The sequence below is a fragment of the Cottoperca gobio genome, unplaced genomic scaffold, assembly GCF_900634415.1.
Source record: "Cottoperca gobio unplaced genomic scaffold, fCotGob3.1 fCotGob3_406arrow_ctg1, whole genome shotgun sequence".
Taxonomy (NCBI): domain Eukaryota; kingdom Metazoa; phylum Chordata; class Actinopteri; order Perciformes; family Bovichtidae; genus Cottoperca; species Cottoperca gobio.
Genome location: NW_021166992.1, coordinates 15,001 through 34,220, shown reverse-complemented (window position 1 = coordinate 34,220; position 19,220 = coordinate 15,001). Strand labels below are relative to the sequence as shown.

Below are 19,220 nucleotides of genomic sequence, written 5' to 3'. Positions count from 1 at the left end.
GAAGCGAGGCAGGAGAGGATCAAGGGAAGAAAGTGAGGCAGGAGAGGATCAAGGGAAGAAAGTGAGGCAGGAGAGGATCAAGGGAAGAAAGTGAGGGAGGAGAGGATCAAGGGAAGGAAGTGAGGGAGGAGAGGAGAGGATCAAGGAAAGGAAGTGAGGGAGGAGAGGATCAAGGAAAGGAAGTGAGGGAGGAGAGGATCAAGGAAAGGAAGTGAGGGAGGAGAGGATCAAGGGAAGGAAGTGAGGGAGGAGAGGATCAAGGGAAGGAAGCGAGGGAGGAGAGGATCAAGGGAAGGAAGCGAGGCAGGAGAGGATCAAGGGAAGGAAGCGAGGCAGGAGAGGATCAAGGGAAGGAAGCGAGGGAGGAGAGGATCAAGGAAAGGAAGCGAGGCAGGAGAGGATCAAGGGAAGGAAGCGAGGCAGGAGAGGATCAAGGGAAGGAAGCGAGGCAGGAGAGGATCAAGGGAAGGAAGCGAGGCAGGAGAGGATCAAGGGAAGGAAGCGAGGCAGGAGAGGATCAAGGGAAGGAAGCGAGGCAGGAGAGGATCAAGGGAAGGAAGTGAGGGAGGAGAGGATCAAGGGAAGGAAGTGAGGGAGGAGAGGATCAAGGGAAGGAAGTGAGGGAGGAGAGGATCAAGGGAAGGAAGTGAGGGAGGAGAGGATCAAGGGAAGGAAGTGAGGCAGGAGAGGATCAAGGGAAGAAAGTGAGGCAGGAGAGGATCAAGGGAAGAAAGTGAGGGAGGAGAGGATCAAGGGAAGGAAGTGAGGAGGAGAGGATCAAGGGAAGGAAGTGAGGAGGAGAGGATCAAGGAAAGGAAGTGAGGGAGGAGAGGATCAAGGAAAGGAAGTGAGGGAGGAGAGGATCAAGGAAAGGAAGTGAGGGAGGAGAGGATCAAGGGAAGGAAGTGAGGGAGGAGAGGATCAAGGGAAGGAAGCGAGGGAGGAGAGGATCAAGGGAAGGAAGCGAGGCAGGAGAGGATCAAGGGAAGGAAGCGAGGCAGGAGAGGATCAAGGGAAGGAAGCGAGGGAGGAGAGGATCAAGGAAAGGAAGCGAGGCAGGAGAGGATCAAGGGAAGGAAGCGAGGCAGGAGAGGATCAAGGGAAGGAAGCGAGGCAGGAGAGGATCAAGGGAAGGAAGCGAGGCAGGAGAGGATCAAGGGAAGGAAGCGAGGCAGGAGAGGATCAAGGGAAGGAAGCGAGGCAGGAGAGGATCAAGGGAAGGAAGTGAGGGAGGAGAGGATCAAGGGAAGGAAGTGAGGGAGGAGAGGATCAAGGGAAGGAAGTGAGGGAGGAGAGGATCAAGGGAAGGAAGTGAGGGAGGAGAGGATCAAGGGAAGGAAGTGAGGCAGGAGAGGATCAAGGGAAGAAAGTGAGGGAGGAGAGGATCAAGGGAAGAAAGTGAGGGAGGAGAGGATCGGATCAAGGAAAGGAAGTGAGGGAGGAGAGGAGAGGATCAAGGAAAGGAAGTGAGGGAGGAGAGGATCAAGGAAGTGAGGGAGGAGAGGATCAAGGGAAGGAAGCGAGGGAGGAGAGGATCAAGGGAAGGAAGCGAGGGAGGAGAGGATCAAGGGAAGGAAGCGAGGCAGGAGAGGATCAAGGGAAGGAAACGAGGCAGGAGAGGATCAAGGGAAGGAAGCGAGGCAGGAGAGGATCAAGGGAAGGAAGCGAGGCAGGAGAGGATCAAGGGAAGGAAGTGAGGCAGGAGAGGATCAAGGGAAGGAAGTGAGGCAGGAGAGGATCAAGGGAAGGAAGTGAGGCAGGAGAGGATCAAGGGAAGGAAGTGAGGGAGGAGAGGATCAAGGGAAGGAAGTGAGGGAGGAGAGGATCAAGGGAAGGAAGTGAGGGAGGAGAGGATCAAGGGAAGGAAGTGAGGGAGGAGAGGACGGCAACGAGGGATTTGTCAGTGAGTTAACTTTACACTCGGGAAGAAGAAGGTGGACATCTTGAAATGATTGAAGGAAGTTGTAAGAGCTCTTATTCAAATTTCAAATATATATCTCATGCTCGATGTGTGTGTGAGAGAGTGAGAGTGTGTTTGTGTGTGTGAGTGTGTGTGAGTGTGTGTGTGTGTGGTGCTCTCAAGGAGAAGCCAACCTAGTCTTGTCAGTTCCAGTTATGGTGTACAGTTATTTTAATTGGATACAGCCACCATGACTAACCACCTGTCCTGAAGAGACACACACACACACACACACACACACACACACACACACACACACACTGCAGCAGCCACAGTTCACTGGCTTCAACACGGCTTCATACCAAAAGTTTACAGATTGCATCAGTAACTTTCTCAGATCCCTTATTAGCTCTGGGTTTAAATACTCCAACACTAAACACACCAACTCTCCTTCCTCTCGTCCTGTAACACATCTACCATGGTGTGTGTGCGTGTGCGTGTGTGTGTGTGTGTGTGTGTGTGTCCACAGCACAGAAGTGGATGTACGGGGGTCTGGACAGCAACGTGTTCCTGCAGTATCTGGCCTGGGTCACCTACCCCGTCGTCCTCATCACCTTCTCTGCCGGCTTCACGCAGATCCTCGCCCCCCAGGCTGTCGGTACGACCAACACACACACACACACACACACACACACACACACACACACACACACACACACACACACACACACACACACACACACAGAGCCCATACTGTAGATAAAGAACACACACATCACGTGATACTATAAAGGGTTGAGTTGTGTGTATCACAGTCGTGCTGCTCAATAATTAGATGATGAAACTTCATCAACACATCTTAAATGTGACGACTCGGTTCTTCGTTCTATTTCATTGCAATTTGAATATTTAGTTTTTTGGGTCAGGGTTAATATATTATAGAGTATAGTAAGTATAATAGTAATATAAAATAAGTGCCACATTCATCTATATTACCACTGGAACACGTTACAGCCGAGGAGGACGCCATTAATGTTTACAGCTTACGCCGTCTATAGATGCACGCTTCCTTCTGCGCGGTGATGCGGCAGACAGAAAGTAGTCCCTACATGAATAAATACTCGTGATTTCTGTGATGACACGTTACTGTTGAGGTTTTTAATGTTTGTTAGCACTTGGAGCTCTGACACTCAGTACCTGTTTGTGAGAGATACTAAAGCTTCAGTCCTAAACTAACGGCTCGTGCTGCCGCCTGTATTGATGAACACCTGAGAGTGTGCTTCAGTGTTGCACCTGTCTGCTCCTCGTGAGGCCCCTAAAGGCTGAGAGAGAGATCCTCCACCAGGATGTCGGGTTAGTCCGTCTGAATTCACTTCAGGGGCCTGAAGTTCTGCTGCAGGTTTACTGATGAGACGTGTGTGCTGCTGAGAGTCGGAGGTGTCCTCTGTGAGACCCCCCCCCCCCCCTCACCTCCCTGAAGCTCTTTAAACTCAGCTGTTCTCACCTTGCAGAACAAGAAGCCAGCATCTTCTGGAAGTAGATGATATGAGCACACAGGCTACAGAATGAAACTATAATATACATATGATGATATGAAGTCCTACTTCCAGACTTAATGATCCAGTACGAGTCCAAATGAGCTGTGGCAGCTGAATGTTAATGATTCCAGAGGAGCCACTGGATGACATTTCTCTTAAATGAGTTTGACTTGTTGGTTTAATGATTGTGTTACTTTCTGTCTGAATATGAAGCTACAGGCGATCTTAGTTCAGCAGAGGGACTCAGATTAATTAGGACTGTGTGCTGAGCGACTGCTCCTGGACGAGAAGTAGTCCCGCACACAACCCTTATAGAAACTGCTACATGCTTTGTGCTAAGCTACGGTAATATGCACATCCATCAGAGTGTTAAACTGGCACGTTGACGTCCGCTGTGTGTGTCTGTGTCTGCAGGTTCAGGTATCCCGGAGATGAAGACCATCCTGAGAGGAGTCGTGCTGAAGGAATACCTCACGTTCAAAACCTTCGTGGCCAAAGTCATCGGCCTCACCTGCGCTCTGGGCAGCGGCATGCCCCTGGGCAAGGAGGTAACACACACACACACACGCACACAGATTGGCACCGAGCTGCCATCAACATCCAGCTGCTAAATATTAGCACAGAATCACAGCTGCAGCTTCAAATCACTTTATTATCAGTCATCAAAAACATTTAGATTAGGATTGTGTGTCTGTGTGTGTCTGTGTGTGTGTGTGTGTGTGTGTCTGTGTGTGTGTGTGTGTCTGTGTGTGCGTCTGTGTGTCTCTGTGTCTGTGTCAAAAACATTTTCAGGTAAGTGTGGCATCTCCCAAAAGACACTGCGTAGCCTGAAGACATGCTCGGAGGAAAATACATTTTCTACACACACACACACACACACACACACACACACACACTGCAGCAGCAGCCACAGTTCAGATTCAGTGCAGGCCTCTCTCTTTAACAGAGTCTGATGTGATGCTCTCACTTTTAATCCTGTTAGTTCCACTTTGAACTTCCTCAGAATTGTAATATTCTCCGGAGCCGGTTGTTTGTGACGCACAACCAGACGGAGCGTGCGTCCTAACTGCTTACATCTTTTAACCTTTCTCCTCGTGCTTCTGTCCCGTCAGGGTCCGTTCGTTCACATCGCCAGTCTGTGTGCCGCTCTCCTCAGCAAGTTCATGTCTCTGTTCGGAGGAATCTACGAGGTAAGTTTTATTTCTTATACGTGTCGTGTCCTTCCTCTCAATCTTTCTCTTTTTCATTTTCATTTCAACCTCAAACTCACATTTCCATATTTTCCTCGTCTGAACCTTCAGTTATGGAACTGAAACACGCAGACAGCTGCTAACTACTAATATTATTATCAAGACTTATAAATAGTAATATTAATGTCAGAGATGTGACAGGAGAGCTCGTAGTAAACATGTCGACATCATCATCAGCTGTTTATGAAGGAAAAGACTTTAAGTTACATTTCTATTAAACTGCCGTTATGGAAAACACAATACGAAAATAAAGACATAATTTGAAGCTATTACATAATTATATTAATTAAATAATTTCTTTATAAAGCAATATTATATATATATATATATATATATATATATATATATATATATATATAGATTAATATATATATATATATATATATATATATATATATATATATATATATATATATATATATATATATATATATATATATATATATATTAATATATATATATATATATATATTATATATATAATATTATATAATATATTATATATAATATATTATATAATATATTATATAATATATATATATATATATTATATATATTTAACTTCCATTTGCTTTAATAAGCCTTTATTAATTTAATGTTATGTTATTGGTCAGGACGGTGCACGCTGGGCACTAAAGCTTAAACCTTTATTAATAATAATAATAATAATAATATTAATAATAATAATGTTTTGGCCAGTCTTCAAATAGTTTCTTATTTACATTTACAGGGGAGGTACCTCGGTGATTGGTGCGTACAATAAACATATTGAGAGGACATAAAAATACAGGAAAAGAACATTTTATTATAGAATAGAAGAAAATAAATATATATATGAAAAGATACTATTAAAAATACTGCAACAAATATGTACAACATGGGTAGGGTGTGCACAAGTTCAGAGTAAAGAGAGAATGTGCAGAGATAATAGTCTATGGGGGGGGCTTGTTGATGAGCGCTCATGCAGGCGGGAGGTCACATAACTGCAGCCTGTTGCTCCGTGAACGTGGACCAGTGGACAGAAACCGGGACGTTGGACAGAAGTTTAAACTTTGAGTGATTTTGCATCAATCAGCCGGTGACGTCTGCAGGCAGCGCTCACGCATGATGAAGAGGAAGATGTTTGAAGCAGAGTGAAAGAGGGAGGAAGATGATGACAGCAGGTGATCTGAGAAACAGAAGAATGAAGATGATGTTCTTGGGACAGTTTAAGAGGCTGCAGCTTGACTGAACCTCTTCGTCGCTCTGTATTTGTTCAGCTGAAGAGTGGCTCAGTAACTGCACTCAGAAGATGCAGATTGTGAAACTGATGATCTTCATCTTCATCGCCTCCTGCTTCTTGTCCTCTTCTTCTCTGGAGGAAGGCAGAGTCCCTTGAGGGACGACATGCGGGGAAGCTGGGAGGGTTTGAAGGAGTTCACAGGGCAGTGAGACAGAGTCTCCACGCCGCATCCCAACCGAACCTTACCGTCAGCGCCTTGAATAAACGGATCTGTTGATGCAAAGCTGACGTGGAGCATCGAGCGGATTGGTTTGTCGAGGACGCCGGAAAAAACTCTGAAACTTGCTGTGTTGGAGAAAATGTGAGACGCGTCAGACGGTGATGAAGTGGAGAAACATGCACGAGTCTTGCAAGTTTTGCTTTGGCTGAAGATAAAAAGTGGGAACGTTTAAATGTGCTTTTGCTTGTCTTTAGGTGACTGAGCGCTTTTCCAGTTTACCTCGTAATAAACGCTGTGACATCAGTTTACAAGCCTCCGTAAAGACACCTCCTGTCCTCCATCTCCATCTCCTCCATCTCCTCTCTCACTTCTAATTTCTCCATCTGCCTTTCCACCTTCTAGTTTTCTGTAATCCTCAGCAGCAGTCTCCCTCTCACCCTGTTGCGCTGCATTGTAATGCACATTAATGCTGAGAGTGAAGTGTCGCTCTGCAGCGGTGCACGGCTGTATGATGTCGTCTGTGGGCTGGAAAAACCAGCGTTTTGATTCAGCGCTTTTAGATTGTAAAAGAAACTGAGGGATGAGTTCTCCAGTACTCTGCAGACAGACAGGGGATCAGTTATAATGTGAAACATGTTGTCATCTAGATTGAGCGTAAGTACTGCTGCTTTAAGTCGTATAAAGTCCGACGAGTGTCGGCGGTGGAAGGTCTTATTCATCGTCTCTTCGTAGCTTAACTTTGTCTTTACTCCTTTGCTTCCTGGAGGAGCCCTGTCTTGTAGACATTAAGGTAAATCAATCGCACATTTCCCAGCATGCCCCACAGTCCATGCCTGGTGCAGTCTTGTCAAATGAGAGGACGGAGCTCAACGCAGATGGTGTCATTATTCTACGTGACAATCTACATTCACTCCACGAAGATCATTCAAAGCAATAAAAACGTCTTTTTGCCAAAACGATTTACATTTGGAAGAAGTGGAAATATTCCAGCCTCCTGGCATTTTTTAAATATTAATTCCAGATTAACATGTTTTGGTGTGTGTGTGTGTGTGTGTGTGTGTGTGTGTGTGTGTGTGTGTGTGTGTGTGTGTGTGTGTAAGCTGCAGTACAGCATGCTTATCAACAGCTCCACGCTGTGAGTTTGTAAGACCAGGATAAGCCACTGAGTGTACAGCCAGAGGGAACACACACACACACACACACACACTAACCTTTCTTTATTACTGCCATGCTGCTTGAAGTAAGCCAGTCTCATAGCAGTACGGGTAAGTAAGATCATGCATGTCGAGAAGAACTCCATTTCCCAGGGTGCACTGAGGCTCATTGTTCTCTTAAAGACAGAGTGGAGGACGAGCTTGGTATGGACTGTGCAGTTAGAGGCTACTTCAGTGCATGAAACTGTTTTATCAACTTTTCTTTTTCTTCCCTTTTGAATGTGACGACTCGGTTTCAAAATCAGTTTTGTCAGAAGTTTAACCTTCATCCTAACAACGACCTCATCAGACCCCAGAGCTTCACTTCCTGTCACAGCTGCTTTATTCTATCTTTCCAAATTTTAAACAACTTTTTCACTCAATTTGTTCCTAATTCTTTCATATGAATACCGATGCATTGTGTCCTGGGGGACCCCCGTCTGCTGCAGCCTGCGCAGCTGTAATAGTACACACACATTTCCTCATGTGCTCCGTCTGTTGTCCTTTTACACAACATGCTGTAACTTTCCTAAAAAAGTCTTCTGATGACATTAATGACATAACTCATAACGTTTCTGCTCAGATGGTTGTTTGTTGTTGGGGTCTTTGTATGTGACATGTTGGCTTGAGGGTTAAGCCGATGACAGGATGTTTAATGTGTTTTAAATATGAGCTCTGATTCAGCCTTTGTGTTCTTTGAGTTAGTGACTGTACGTATCAGAGGTGACTGTCCTGTAACCGCGGACGTGTTTATGTGTTTCAGAATGAGTCGAGGAACATCGAGATGCTGGCGGCGGCCTGTGCGGTGGGAGTCGGCTGCTGCTTCGCTGCACCCATAGGAGGTGAGTCTTCACAGGGAATATAAAGTCTGACACACACTTCACTGCAGGTGTCTGAGATGTGTGATATGAGCTCTGTGAACATCAGGACACAAGTGAAACACATTGTCTTTAAAAAGGTTCTGCGTGTTCATATTTAAAACGGCATATAAATACACTTCATGGGGAAACTGTGACCAACTCATGTCCACATTTAAATGGTGTGTGTGTGTGTGTGTGTGTGTTGCAGGTGTGTTGTTCAGTATTGAAGTAACGTCCACGTTCTTTGCCGTGAGGAACTACTGGAGAGGTTTCTTCGCTGCGACTTTCAGTGCCTTCATCTTCAGAGTCCTGGCCGTGTGGAACAGAGACGAAGGTGAGGAGGACGAGTGCTCCGAATACTGAATATAGATGTTGGAATGATTCAGAATACTTTTCACAATTAGAAAAGTTCAGAAAAGTCTTTCAAAATACCCAAGACTTGGATTACTCAGGTGTCTCATCAGGCTCGCATTCCTGGACCTGTTCTCGGACCTGGTGTCGGACCTGGTGTCGGACCTGGTGTCGGACCTGGTCTTGTACCTGGTCTCGGACCTGGTGTCGGACCTGGTGTCGGACCTGGTGTCGGACCTGGTGTTGGCTCTGTTCTCCTCCCTGACTCTACTTTCCCTCTCCAGAAACCATCACAGCCCTTTTTAAAACCCGTTTCCGCCTCGACTTCCCGTTTGACCTCCAGGAGCTTCCTGCCTTCGCCGTCATCGGGTGAGTCTCGACTGGGATTGTGAATGTATATTGGTTTCAAACCACAGAAGGAAAGTGAACCATCGACTCAAAACCAGCGACAGTTTTTAAAGGTTTTAACCATTTATTTACAATTGATAAGCTTTTTATGAACAATCCCTCTTTAGAAAGTAGAGATAACTTATTATTAAAATTGTTATAAATGTACACATTTAAATTACATATTGACATAATTTACACTGACATGTCTTCCTGCGATATAAAAAAACAAAAGGCCTTGGAATAAACACATTTAACCTTATAGATGAAGTTGTGCTAAATGTTGAGAGTTTTCTTACTTTTAAACTATAGTTTCCGAGTTCAAACTTTAGATTAAACATGAAGGAAGCCTTTAGGAACAACCTTAATGGAAAGTGGTAAAAACTAGCCATAAAAACCACAGAAACTTCTAAAATCAGAGTTATTGTTTCTGCACATCGTGTTGTTTTGGCAGGTGTTCTGATTTACTGTGTGCAGCATGGACTCAGGTATAATTCAGGAGCTGCTCACTTGTGAAGGTGTTTCTTCAGGGTAGCCTGCGTGAGTCACCTAACGTGGATAATTCAGCCGGTTGCAGGCGAGGGATGTCTTATTCTATCCTGCCTCAGCCTCAGGGCTCCTCGCCGGCTGTGAGCGAGAGGACTCCTGCAAAGAAGCTGGAAATCAAAGCACTTCTGCGTAGGCTCCTGAAAGTATTCCTCCTTGTCATCTTTTGTTCTTCATCTTTCTTCAGTCGGTCAGTGTCTCAGTCAGCCGTGCGTCATTCTCTTTACTGTTCACACCTTCTGGGTTGAAGAAATGAGAATCAGTGGGACACACGGAGGCGAAAATACAACCGGATTCCTGCAACGATATGCAAATACATGCAGCACATAAGTGTATGTGTCAATAGAAATATAACATTTAGCTGATATTGTGTGGACCGGCCAATGAAAGCCTTCGTATCAAATCAAATCAAATGTATTTATATCGCCCAATATCACAAATTATACATTTGTCTCAGTGTTTACAGACTGTACAGGATACAACACCCTCTGTCCTTAGACCCTCTGTCCTTAGACCCTCTGTCCTTAGACCCTCTGTCCTTAGACCCTCTGTCCTTACACCCTCTTTCCTTAAACCCTCTGTCCTTAGACCCTCTGTCCTTAGACCCTCTGTCCTTAGACCCTCTGTCCTTAAACCCTCTGTCCTTAGACCCTCTGTCCTTAGACCCTCTGTCCTTAGACCCTCTTTCCTTAAACCCTCTGTCCTTAGACCCTCTTTCCTTAGACCCTCTGTCCTTAGACCCTCTTTCCTTAAACCCTCTGTCCTTAGACCCTCTGTCCTTAGACCCTCTGTCCTTAGACCCTCTGTCCTTATACCCTCTTTCCTTAGACCCTCTGTCCTTAGACCCTCTTTCCTTAGACCCTCTGTCCTTAGACCCTCTTTCCTTAGACCCTCTTTCCTTACACCCTCTGTCCTTACACCCTCTGTCCTTACACCCTCTGTCCTTAGACCCTCTGTCCTTACACCCTCTGTCCTTAGACCCTCTGTCCTTACACCCTCTGTCCTTACACCCTCTGTCCTTAGACCCTCTGTCCTTACACCCTCTGTCCTTAGACCCTCTGTCCTTAGAAAGACGTCCTAAAAGAAACCCCATAATTAAAGGGAGTATCACACCCCAAATGGGCCTCATGGTACTGTTTTTGTATTTCGTATAGTGGTTAGAACTTCATTTCAGGCTTTTGCTTCACCGTCAGCAGCAATGTGCCTCTTATGACCTTCCTGTGTGTGCACGTTTGTCCTCGTGCACATGCTTGTACAGTACAAATAACTCAGGGAGGCTAGTCAATGTCAACAAATGAAAAGACCAAAACCTATGACGTGCGTCTCTCGGCCCAGAACCCAGCGGTTCAGTCTGCACAAGTTCTGATCAGAACCATAAACCCAACAGGGTTTGACACGCACGCATCCTCGTGTACAGCGACTCCCTCATCATCCCGCTCATTATTTATTCAGAGGTATTTGATGGAATTAATAATTCAGTGAGATAAATTTATAAGCATTAGGTTGTCTGCATAGCTGTCTGAGTCTATTATTCCTGGCTCTTCTTTCTCTCGCTCTTACTGTCATAAAGAGGACTCCCACTGAGCCTTTCAATGAGTGCTTATGTAAACCCCTCGTTCAGCTCTGACTCCCCCACACTCCCCCTTCGACTGAATGCGCTCCCTTTGCTGTAATCCTCTGTTCGTGTTTCCGTCTCTAGTATGTTTCTCCTTTTAATGCATGTGTTTGTGTTTCCTCTTCTCATCCCGCCTACATGTTTGCTAGACTTTCTCTTATTCTGCCCTTCATTCAGATTTCTGCACATCTCATACAGAATCTACTGTAAATATACCGATCAGCTTTCACTGACGTCCGCCTCCAGTGTAGTGGAGACTCATTACGTTGCATAACGTTATATATATATATAGAGTTTTATTGTGGCCAATTACTCTAGGACGTCCTATGGAGGAGGTTTGAAAGAGAAACATGTTTTCATTGATGCTTTGACTCATTCATTGCATCCAGTTTCACTTTGATCAGAATGCTTTTTTATGCAGAAAAATGCTTCTTCCTGACGTGTGTGTGTGTGTGTGTGTGTGTGTTCTCTTTTTGCAGTATTGCCAGTGGTTTTGGTGGGGCTCTGTTCGTCTACCTGAACCGACTGATTGTCCAGTTCATCCGGAAACAGAAGGCCATCAACAGATTCCTCATGAAAAAGTAAATTTTTACTCGAATACTGTTCATGAAGTGGAAATAATAACCATCCTTTTCCTGTTCTGGTTGCAAAATAGTTGACGCATTTAAATTGTTCCGTAAATGGAGCCTGGAGATCGTACTCGGAGGCCGACAGGATAATGGAAGCGAGGCTCATTGGGGACCAATTAGTCATAACATTGTGCAACATGAACTTCATAAGTTTCAGAGGGAATTATACTTTTTACTCGTGTGCTAGAGTCAATCCACAACCATAAAATTGTTATTTGTTTCTCTCTCTTCAATAAACGTCTTCCGTCTCTCCCTCAGACGTCTGCTGTATCCAGCGCTCGTCACTTTACTTGTTTCCACTCTAACATTTCCTCCTGGATTTGGACAGTTTATGGCCGGCAAGGTAGGTTCTGCTCCCACTCAGCACATGCTGTTATCACACCGCAGCCATAACTGTAATTCACAACTGTGGTATTACACCTATTATATACCTATTATATACCTAATATACACCTAATATACATCTATTGTATACTATATACCTTTTATATACCTAATATATACCTTTTATATACATAATATATACCTATTGTATATACCTATTATATACCTAATATACACCTATTGTATACCTAATGTATATCTATTATATATCTAATGTATACTTATTATATATACCTATTATATACCTAATATATACCTTTTATATACCTATTGTATAACTAATGTATACCTATTATATATACCTAATGTATATCTATTATATATCTAATGTATACTTATTATATATACCTATTATATACCTAATATATACCTTTTATATACCTATTGTATAACTAATGTATACCTATTATATATACCTAATGTATATCTATTATATACCTAATGTATACCTAATATATATACCTAATGTATACTTAATATATATACCTAATGTATACTTAATATACATACCTATTATATACCTAATATATATACCTATTATATACCTAATATATACCTAATGTATACTTAATATACATACCTATTATATACCTAATATATATACCTATTATATACTTAATATATATACCTAATGTATACCTATTATAGACCTAATATATATACCTATTATATACCTAATATATACCTATTGTATATACTTAATATATACCTATTATATACTATATATATACCTATTATATATACCTAATTAATACCTAAGATATACTTAATATATATACCTAATATATATACCTACTATATACCTAATATATATACCTAATGTATACCTAATATATATACCTAATGTATACCTATTATAGACTTTATATATACCCATTATATACATAATATATATACCTAATATATATACCTAATTAATACCTATTATATACCTAATATATACTTAATATACATACCCATTATATACATAATATATATACCTAATATATATACCTAATTAATACCTATTATATACCTAATATATACTTAATATACATACCTATTATATACCTAATATATATACCTAATGTATACCTATTATATACCTATTATAGACTTTATATATACCTAATATATATACCTAATATATATATACCTAATGTATACCTATTATAGACCTAATATATATACCTATTATATACCTAATATATATACTTAATATATACCTATTATATACCTAATATATATACCTATTATAGACTTTATATATACCTAATATATATACTTATTATATACCTATTATATACCTAATATATATACTTAATATATACCTAATATGTATACCTATTATATACCTATTATATACCTAATATATATACTTAATATATACCTATTATATACCTAATATATACCTATTATATACCTAATATATATACTTAATATATACCTATTATAGACTTTATATATACCTAATATATATACTTATTATATACCTAATATGTATACCTATTATATACCTAATATATATACTTAATATATACCTATTATATACCTAATATATATACCTATTATATACCTAATGTATATACTTAATATATACCTATTATAGACTTTATATATACCTAATATATATACCTATTATATACCTAATGTATACCTATTATATACCTAATGTATACTTATTATATATACCTATTATATACCTAATATATATACTTATTATATACCTAATATATATACCTATTATATACCTAATATATATACCTATTATATACCTAATGTATACCTATTATATACCTAATATATATACTTATTATATACCTAATTAATATACCTAATGTATACCTATTATATATACCTAATGTATACTTATTATATATACCTATTATATACCTAATATATATACTTATTATATACCTAATATATATATACCTAATGTATACCTATTATATACCTAATGTATACTTATTATATATACCTATTATATACCTAATGTATACTTATTATATATACCTATTATATACCTAATATATATACTTAATATATACCTATTATATACCTAATATATATACCTATTATATACCTAATGTATACTTATTATATATACCTATTATATACCTAATATATATACTTAATATATACCTATTATATACCTAATATATATACCTATTATATACCTAATGTATATACTTAATATATACCTATTATAGACTTTATATATACCTAATATATATACCTATTATATACCTAATATATATACCTAATGTATACCTATTATATACCTAATGTATACTTATTATATATACCTATTATATACCTAATATATATACTTATTATATACCTAATATATATACCTATTATATACCTAATATATATACCTATTATATACCTAATATATATACTTATTATATACCTAATATATATACCTAATGTATACCTATTATATACCTAATATATATACTTATTATATACCTAATATATATACCTAATGTATACCTATTATATACCTAATGTATACTTATTATATATACCTATTATATACCTAATATATATACTTATTATATACCTAATATATATACCTATTATATCCCTATTATAGACTTTATTATATACCTATTATATACCTAATATATACCTATTATAGACTTTATATATACCTAATATATATACTTTATATATACCTATTATATACCTAATATATACCTAATGTATACTTATTATATATACCTAATGTATACTTATTATATATATACTTAATATATACCTATTATAGACTTTATATATACCTAATATATATACTTATTATATACCTATTATATACCTAATGTATACTTATTATATATACCTATTATATACCTAATGTATACTTATTATATATATACTTAATATATACCTATTATAGACTTTATATATACCTATTATATACCTAATGTATATACTTAATATATACCTATTATAGACTTTATATATACCTAATATATATACCTATTATATACCTAATATATATAACCTAATGTATACCTATTATATACCTAATGTATACTTATTATATATACCTATTATATACCTAATATATATACCTATTATATACCTAATATATATACCTATTATATACCTATTATATATGTGTCTTGTCTCTAAAGTGATGCCAGAACTGTATCGGCAGCGCTCAGCATGCTTTACATTTCCTACACGAGCAGCTGTGTAATTAAAGCATCATCATAGTGTTTCATAACATCCTGATTAGCGTTCCTGTCTGTGTGATTGTTAAAGGGACAGTTCATGTTTTCCTCTCACCTGTAGACTACCAGCCTCGATTGTTCTGGACTGTTTGAGATATCGGCAAATGTTTGCCTCTTGCTTCCTTCTGCGCAGTGATACGGTTGGCGGATGTAGCTCGGTAGAAAGAAAGTAGTCCCTCCATGAAGCTGCTCACAATAAGATCTGTGGATTATGTTGAGTAACTGCGTCAGGATTTCTGTAAAGAGACGATACTGTTGAGGTTTTTAATGTATTTTTTGGGCGGTTTGAGCTCCACAGGCCGAGTTCCTTTATATCGCAGAGAAGGCAGACATCTTTAACTCCTCAGAACTGTCCCTTTAATACTCACAACGCAGGTGAACATGTGTTTGTGTGCGCTGGAGAACACACTGTCCTATAAGTGTGTATGTTCCCTCCAATTTCATCCCCTTCACCCATCTAATTATCAGAATTAGAAAATAAATATTCTATGTGTCCTCAGACTCACACACACACACACACACACACACACACACACGTCTGTATCTTAAATCCCTCTGTCTTGCTCTCATCCTCCTCAGTCATCATTTCTCTGTCAGTGGGCGACATTATCACCACCAGTGTCTCCAGATATCCCGGCTTTTAAACGGCGACGGGTGAATTTGTAACCTCGCTTATCTGAAATCTTTTAAGACACTTTCAGCTCGTCACTTCGCCGCCCGTCGAGCTGCACGCTTTGCATCTGAAGTAGAAACATTCACATATTCACTCGACTCCGACGCACAGGTTTTGATGTCCTTTAAGATACGATGAAACATTATGAAACGGCCTGCAGGGTGAGACAGCTCGTGCACACCCTGCAGGCCGTCTCCATGTTTACACATGTTGCTCACCTTCTTTCCTGTGACCTCCAGCTGACCCAGAAGGAGTCTCTGGTCACGTTGCTGGACAACCGGACGTGGGCCAAACAAGGCATCGCCGAGGAGTTTGACTACATCGGACACTCTCAAGCCTGGAAACACCCGCAGGTCAACGTCTTCGTCACCCTGGTCCTCTTCATCGTCATGAAGGTAGGACTAAAAAAATAATTAGGTTAACTGTCATACCGAATACTGTCCATGCTCTTATTGTGAAAATAAATCACTGAGCCCTACAGTCGCTTTAAATCTTCATCTCGGAGGCGGACCTTCAGTTAGCATCTTTGCACCGCCGCGACTTACCCCCCCCAACTTAACCCCCCCAACTTACCCCCCCTTGCTTCTTTATTGGATATTATTCAATACTTTTTTCTCTTCCTTGTGTTGGAGGAAGTTTGCCGTTACAGTGGAAACCACACACAGTCTAAAGATAAAGGAAGGTCATGAGGAGCGAGTCAACTGCACACGAGGGTGTTGGAACGCAGCCCACTCCTCAGAACACAGGGAGACATGCTGCACGTCTTTATTTAGATTCATATTTAATCAGCATTTCATATCTTCTGCGGCTTATTTTAGAGTTTTATAACTTTATTTTACTTGCAAATGTTTAAATCTAATTCGTCAGATTCGACTCTTAAGTGTCCTAATGTTAAGTCAATTCCACCGGATCATTTACTTCAAAGTTGAGGGAGCGTCAGAGAAACCTGTGAAGCAGAAATATATGAACAGGAAATGAGCAGAACATACATGTTTGTACACACTACAAGAGTAACAGAGTCATACATGTTGTACACACTACAGGTGAACAGAGTCATACATGTTGTACACACTACAGGTGAACAGGGTCATACATGTTGTACACACTACAGGTGAACAGGGTCATACATGTTGTACACACTACAGGTGAACAGGGTCATACATGTTGTACACACTACAGGTGAACAGAGTCATACATGTTGTACACACTACAGGTGAACAGAGTCATACATGTGTACACACTACAGGTGAACAGGGTCATACATGTTACACACTACAGGTGAACAGGGTCATACATGTTGTACACACTACAGGTGAACAGAGTCATACATGTTGTACACACTACAGGTGAACAGAGTCATACATGTTGTACACACTACAGGTGAACAGAGTCATACATGTTGTACACACTACAGGTGAACAGAGTCATACATGTTGTACACACTACAGGTGAACAGAGTCATACATGTTGTACACACTACAGGTGAACAGGGTCATACATGTTGTACACACTACAGGTGAACAGAGTCATACATGTTGTACACACTACAGGTGAACAGGGTCATACATGTTGTACACACTACAGGTGAACAGAGTCATACATGTTGTACACACTACAGGTGAACAGAGTCATACATGTTGTACACACTACAGGTGAACAGAGTCATACATGTTGTACACACTACAGGTGAACAGAGTCATACATGTTGTACACACTACAGGTGAACAGAGTCATACATGTTGTACACACTACAGGTGAACAGAGTCATACATGTTGTACACACTACGGTGAACAGAGTCATACATGTTGTAACAGGTAAGTCATACATGTTGTACACACTACAGGTGAACAGGGTCAAACATGTAACTAACAGATATCATGAAGCTTCCCCACTTCATGACTCACATCAACACAGTTTATATTACAAGTGTTTAATATGTACATGAGGCGTGATGTAATGTAGCTGTGGAGAGTTTACATCTACACACACAGTTACACACACACACTCTCATGTTCTCATGTTCCTCTCGTCTCACAGAAGATGTTCTGGAAGATAAATAGAACAAACTCTTAAAAGTGACCTCTGCATGACCTTTGTAACAAAACAATATGTGAAAGTAAATTAGATGGTGAAATACAACATGTAACATCTTTGGGTCTCGGCTGATGAGAGGAAGCTGGAAACACTGATACAAATGATCTCTGCTGAGCTGCGTGTTGTGTGCGTGTGTGTGTGATTGTGATTGTGTGCGTGTGTGTGATTGTGCGTGCGTGTGTGTGTCCCATCCTCCTCCTGTCCTTTAGCCGAATGTTCTGATGGCTTTAAGCGTCATTCCTCTCAGCGTGACGTCCACCCTGTGTGTGTGTGTGTGTGTGTGTGTGTGTGTGTGTTTGCATCTTTCCTGTATGTGTAGGTGAACCAAAGGCAAATGCATCTTTCCCCATATGTGACATAGAGGTGAGATGAGTAGAGGATACAAATACACACTTTACCAACTCGAATCACCTGCACACCTCCCCTAGGTCTGCGTCCCCTCGGTCTGCAGCCTCTCGTCCCCTCGATCTGCGTCCCCTCGGTCTGCAGCCTCGCGCCCCCTCGATCTGCGTCCCCTCGGTCTGCAGCCTCGCGCCCCCTCGATCTGCAGCCTCGCGTCCCCTCGGTCTGCGTCCCCTCGGTCTGCAGCCTCGCGCCCCCTCGATCTGCAGCCTCGCGTCCCCTCGGTCTGCGTCCCCTCGGTCTGCAGCCTCGCGCCCCCTCGGTCTGCAGCCTCGCGCCCCTCGGTCTGCAGCCTCGCGTCCCCTCGGTCTGCCAGCCCGGTCGCTGTCAGCCTCGGTCCTGCGCCCCTCGGTCTGCAGCCGCGCGTCCCCTCGTCTGCATCCTCCGCGTCCCCTCGGTCTGCGTCCCCTCGGTCGCGGTCACCTCGGTCTGCACCTCGCGCCCCTCGGCCTGCGTCCCCTCGGTCTGCATCCTCGCCCCCCCTCGGTCTGCAGCCTCGCGTCCCCTCGGTCTGCAGCCTCGCGTCCCCTCGGTCTGCGTCCCCTCGGTCTGCACCTCGCGCCCCCTCGGTCTGCAGCCTCGCGTCCCCTCGGTCTGCAGCCTCGCGCCCCCTCGGTCTGCAGCCTCGCGCCCCTCGGTCTGCATCCTCGCGTCCCCTCGTTCTGCGTCCCTCGGTCTGCGTCCCCTCGGTCTGCATCCTCGCGCCCCCTCGGCCTGCGTCCCCTCGGTCTGCA

General features: G+C 41.5%; 1 protein-coding gene across 1 annotated transcript in view; it reads left to right on the top strand.

The window, feature by feature from the left end:
• The window catches only part of LOC115005940 (chloride channel protein 2-like), a gene marked incomplete at its 3' end in the record, with an annotated part of 41,624 nt that overhangs the window by 8,159 nt on the left and 14,245 nt on the right, over positions 1-19,220 (top strand). The window contains 9 exon segments of the mRNA XM_029427932.1: positions 2,430-2,558; positions 3,853-3,986; positions 4,551-4,628; positions 8,087-8,165; positions 8,392-8,517; positions 8,819-8,903; positions 11,562-11,663; positions 11,970-12,054; positions 16,229-16,384. Of these exon segments, the coding sequence (XP_029283792.1) occupies positions 2,430-2,558; positions 3,853-3,986; positions 4,551-4,628; positions 8,087-8,165; positions 8,392-8,517; positions 8,819-8,903; positions 11,562-11,663; positions 11,970-12,054; positions 16,229-16,384 (974 nt within the window).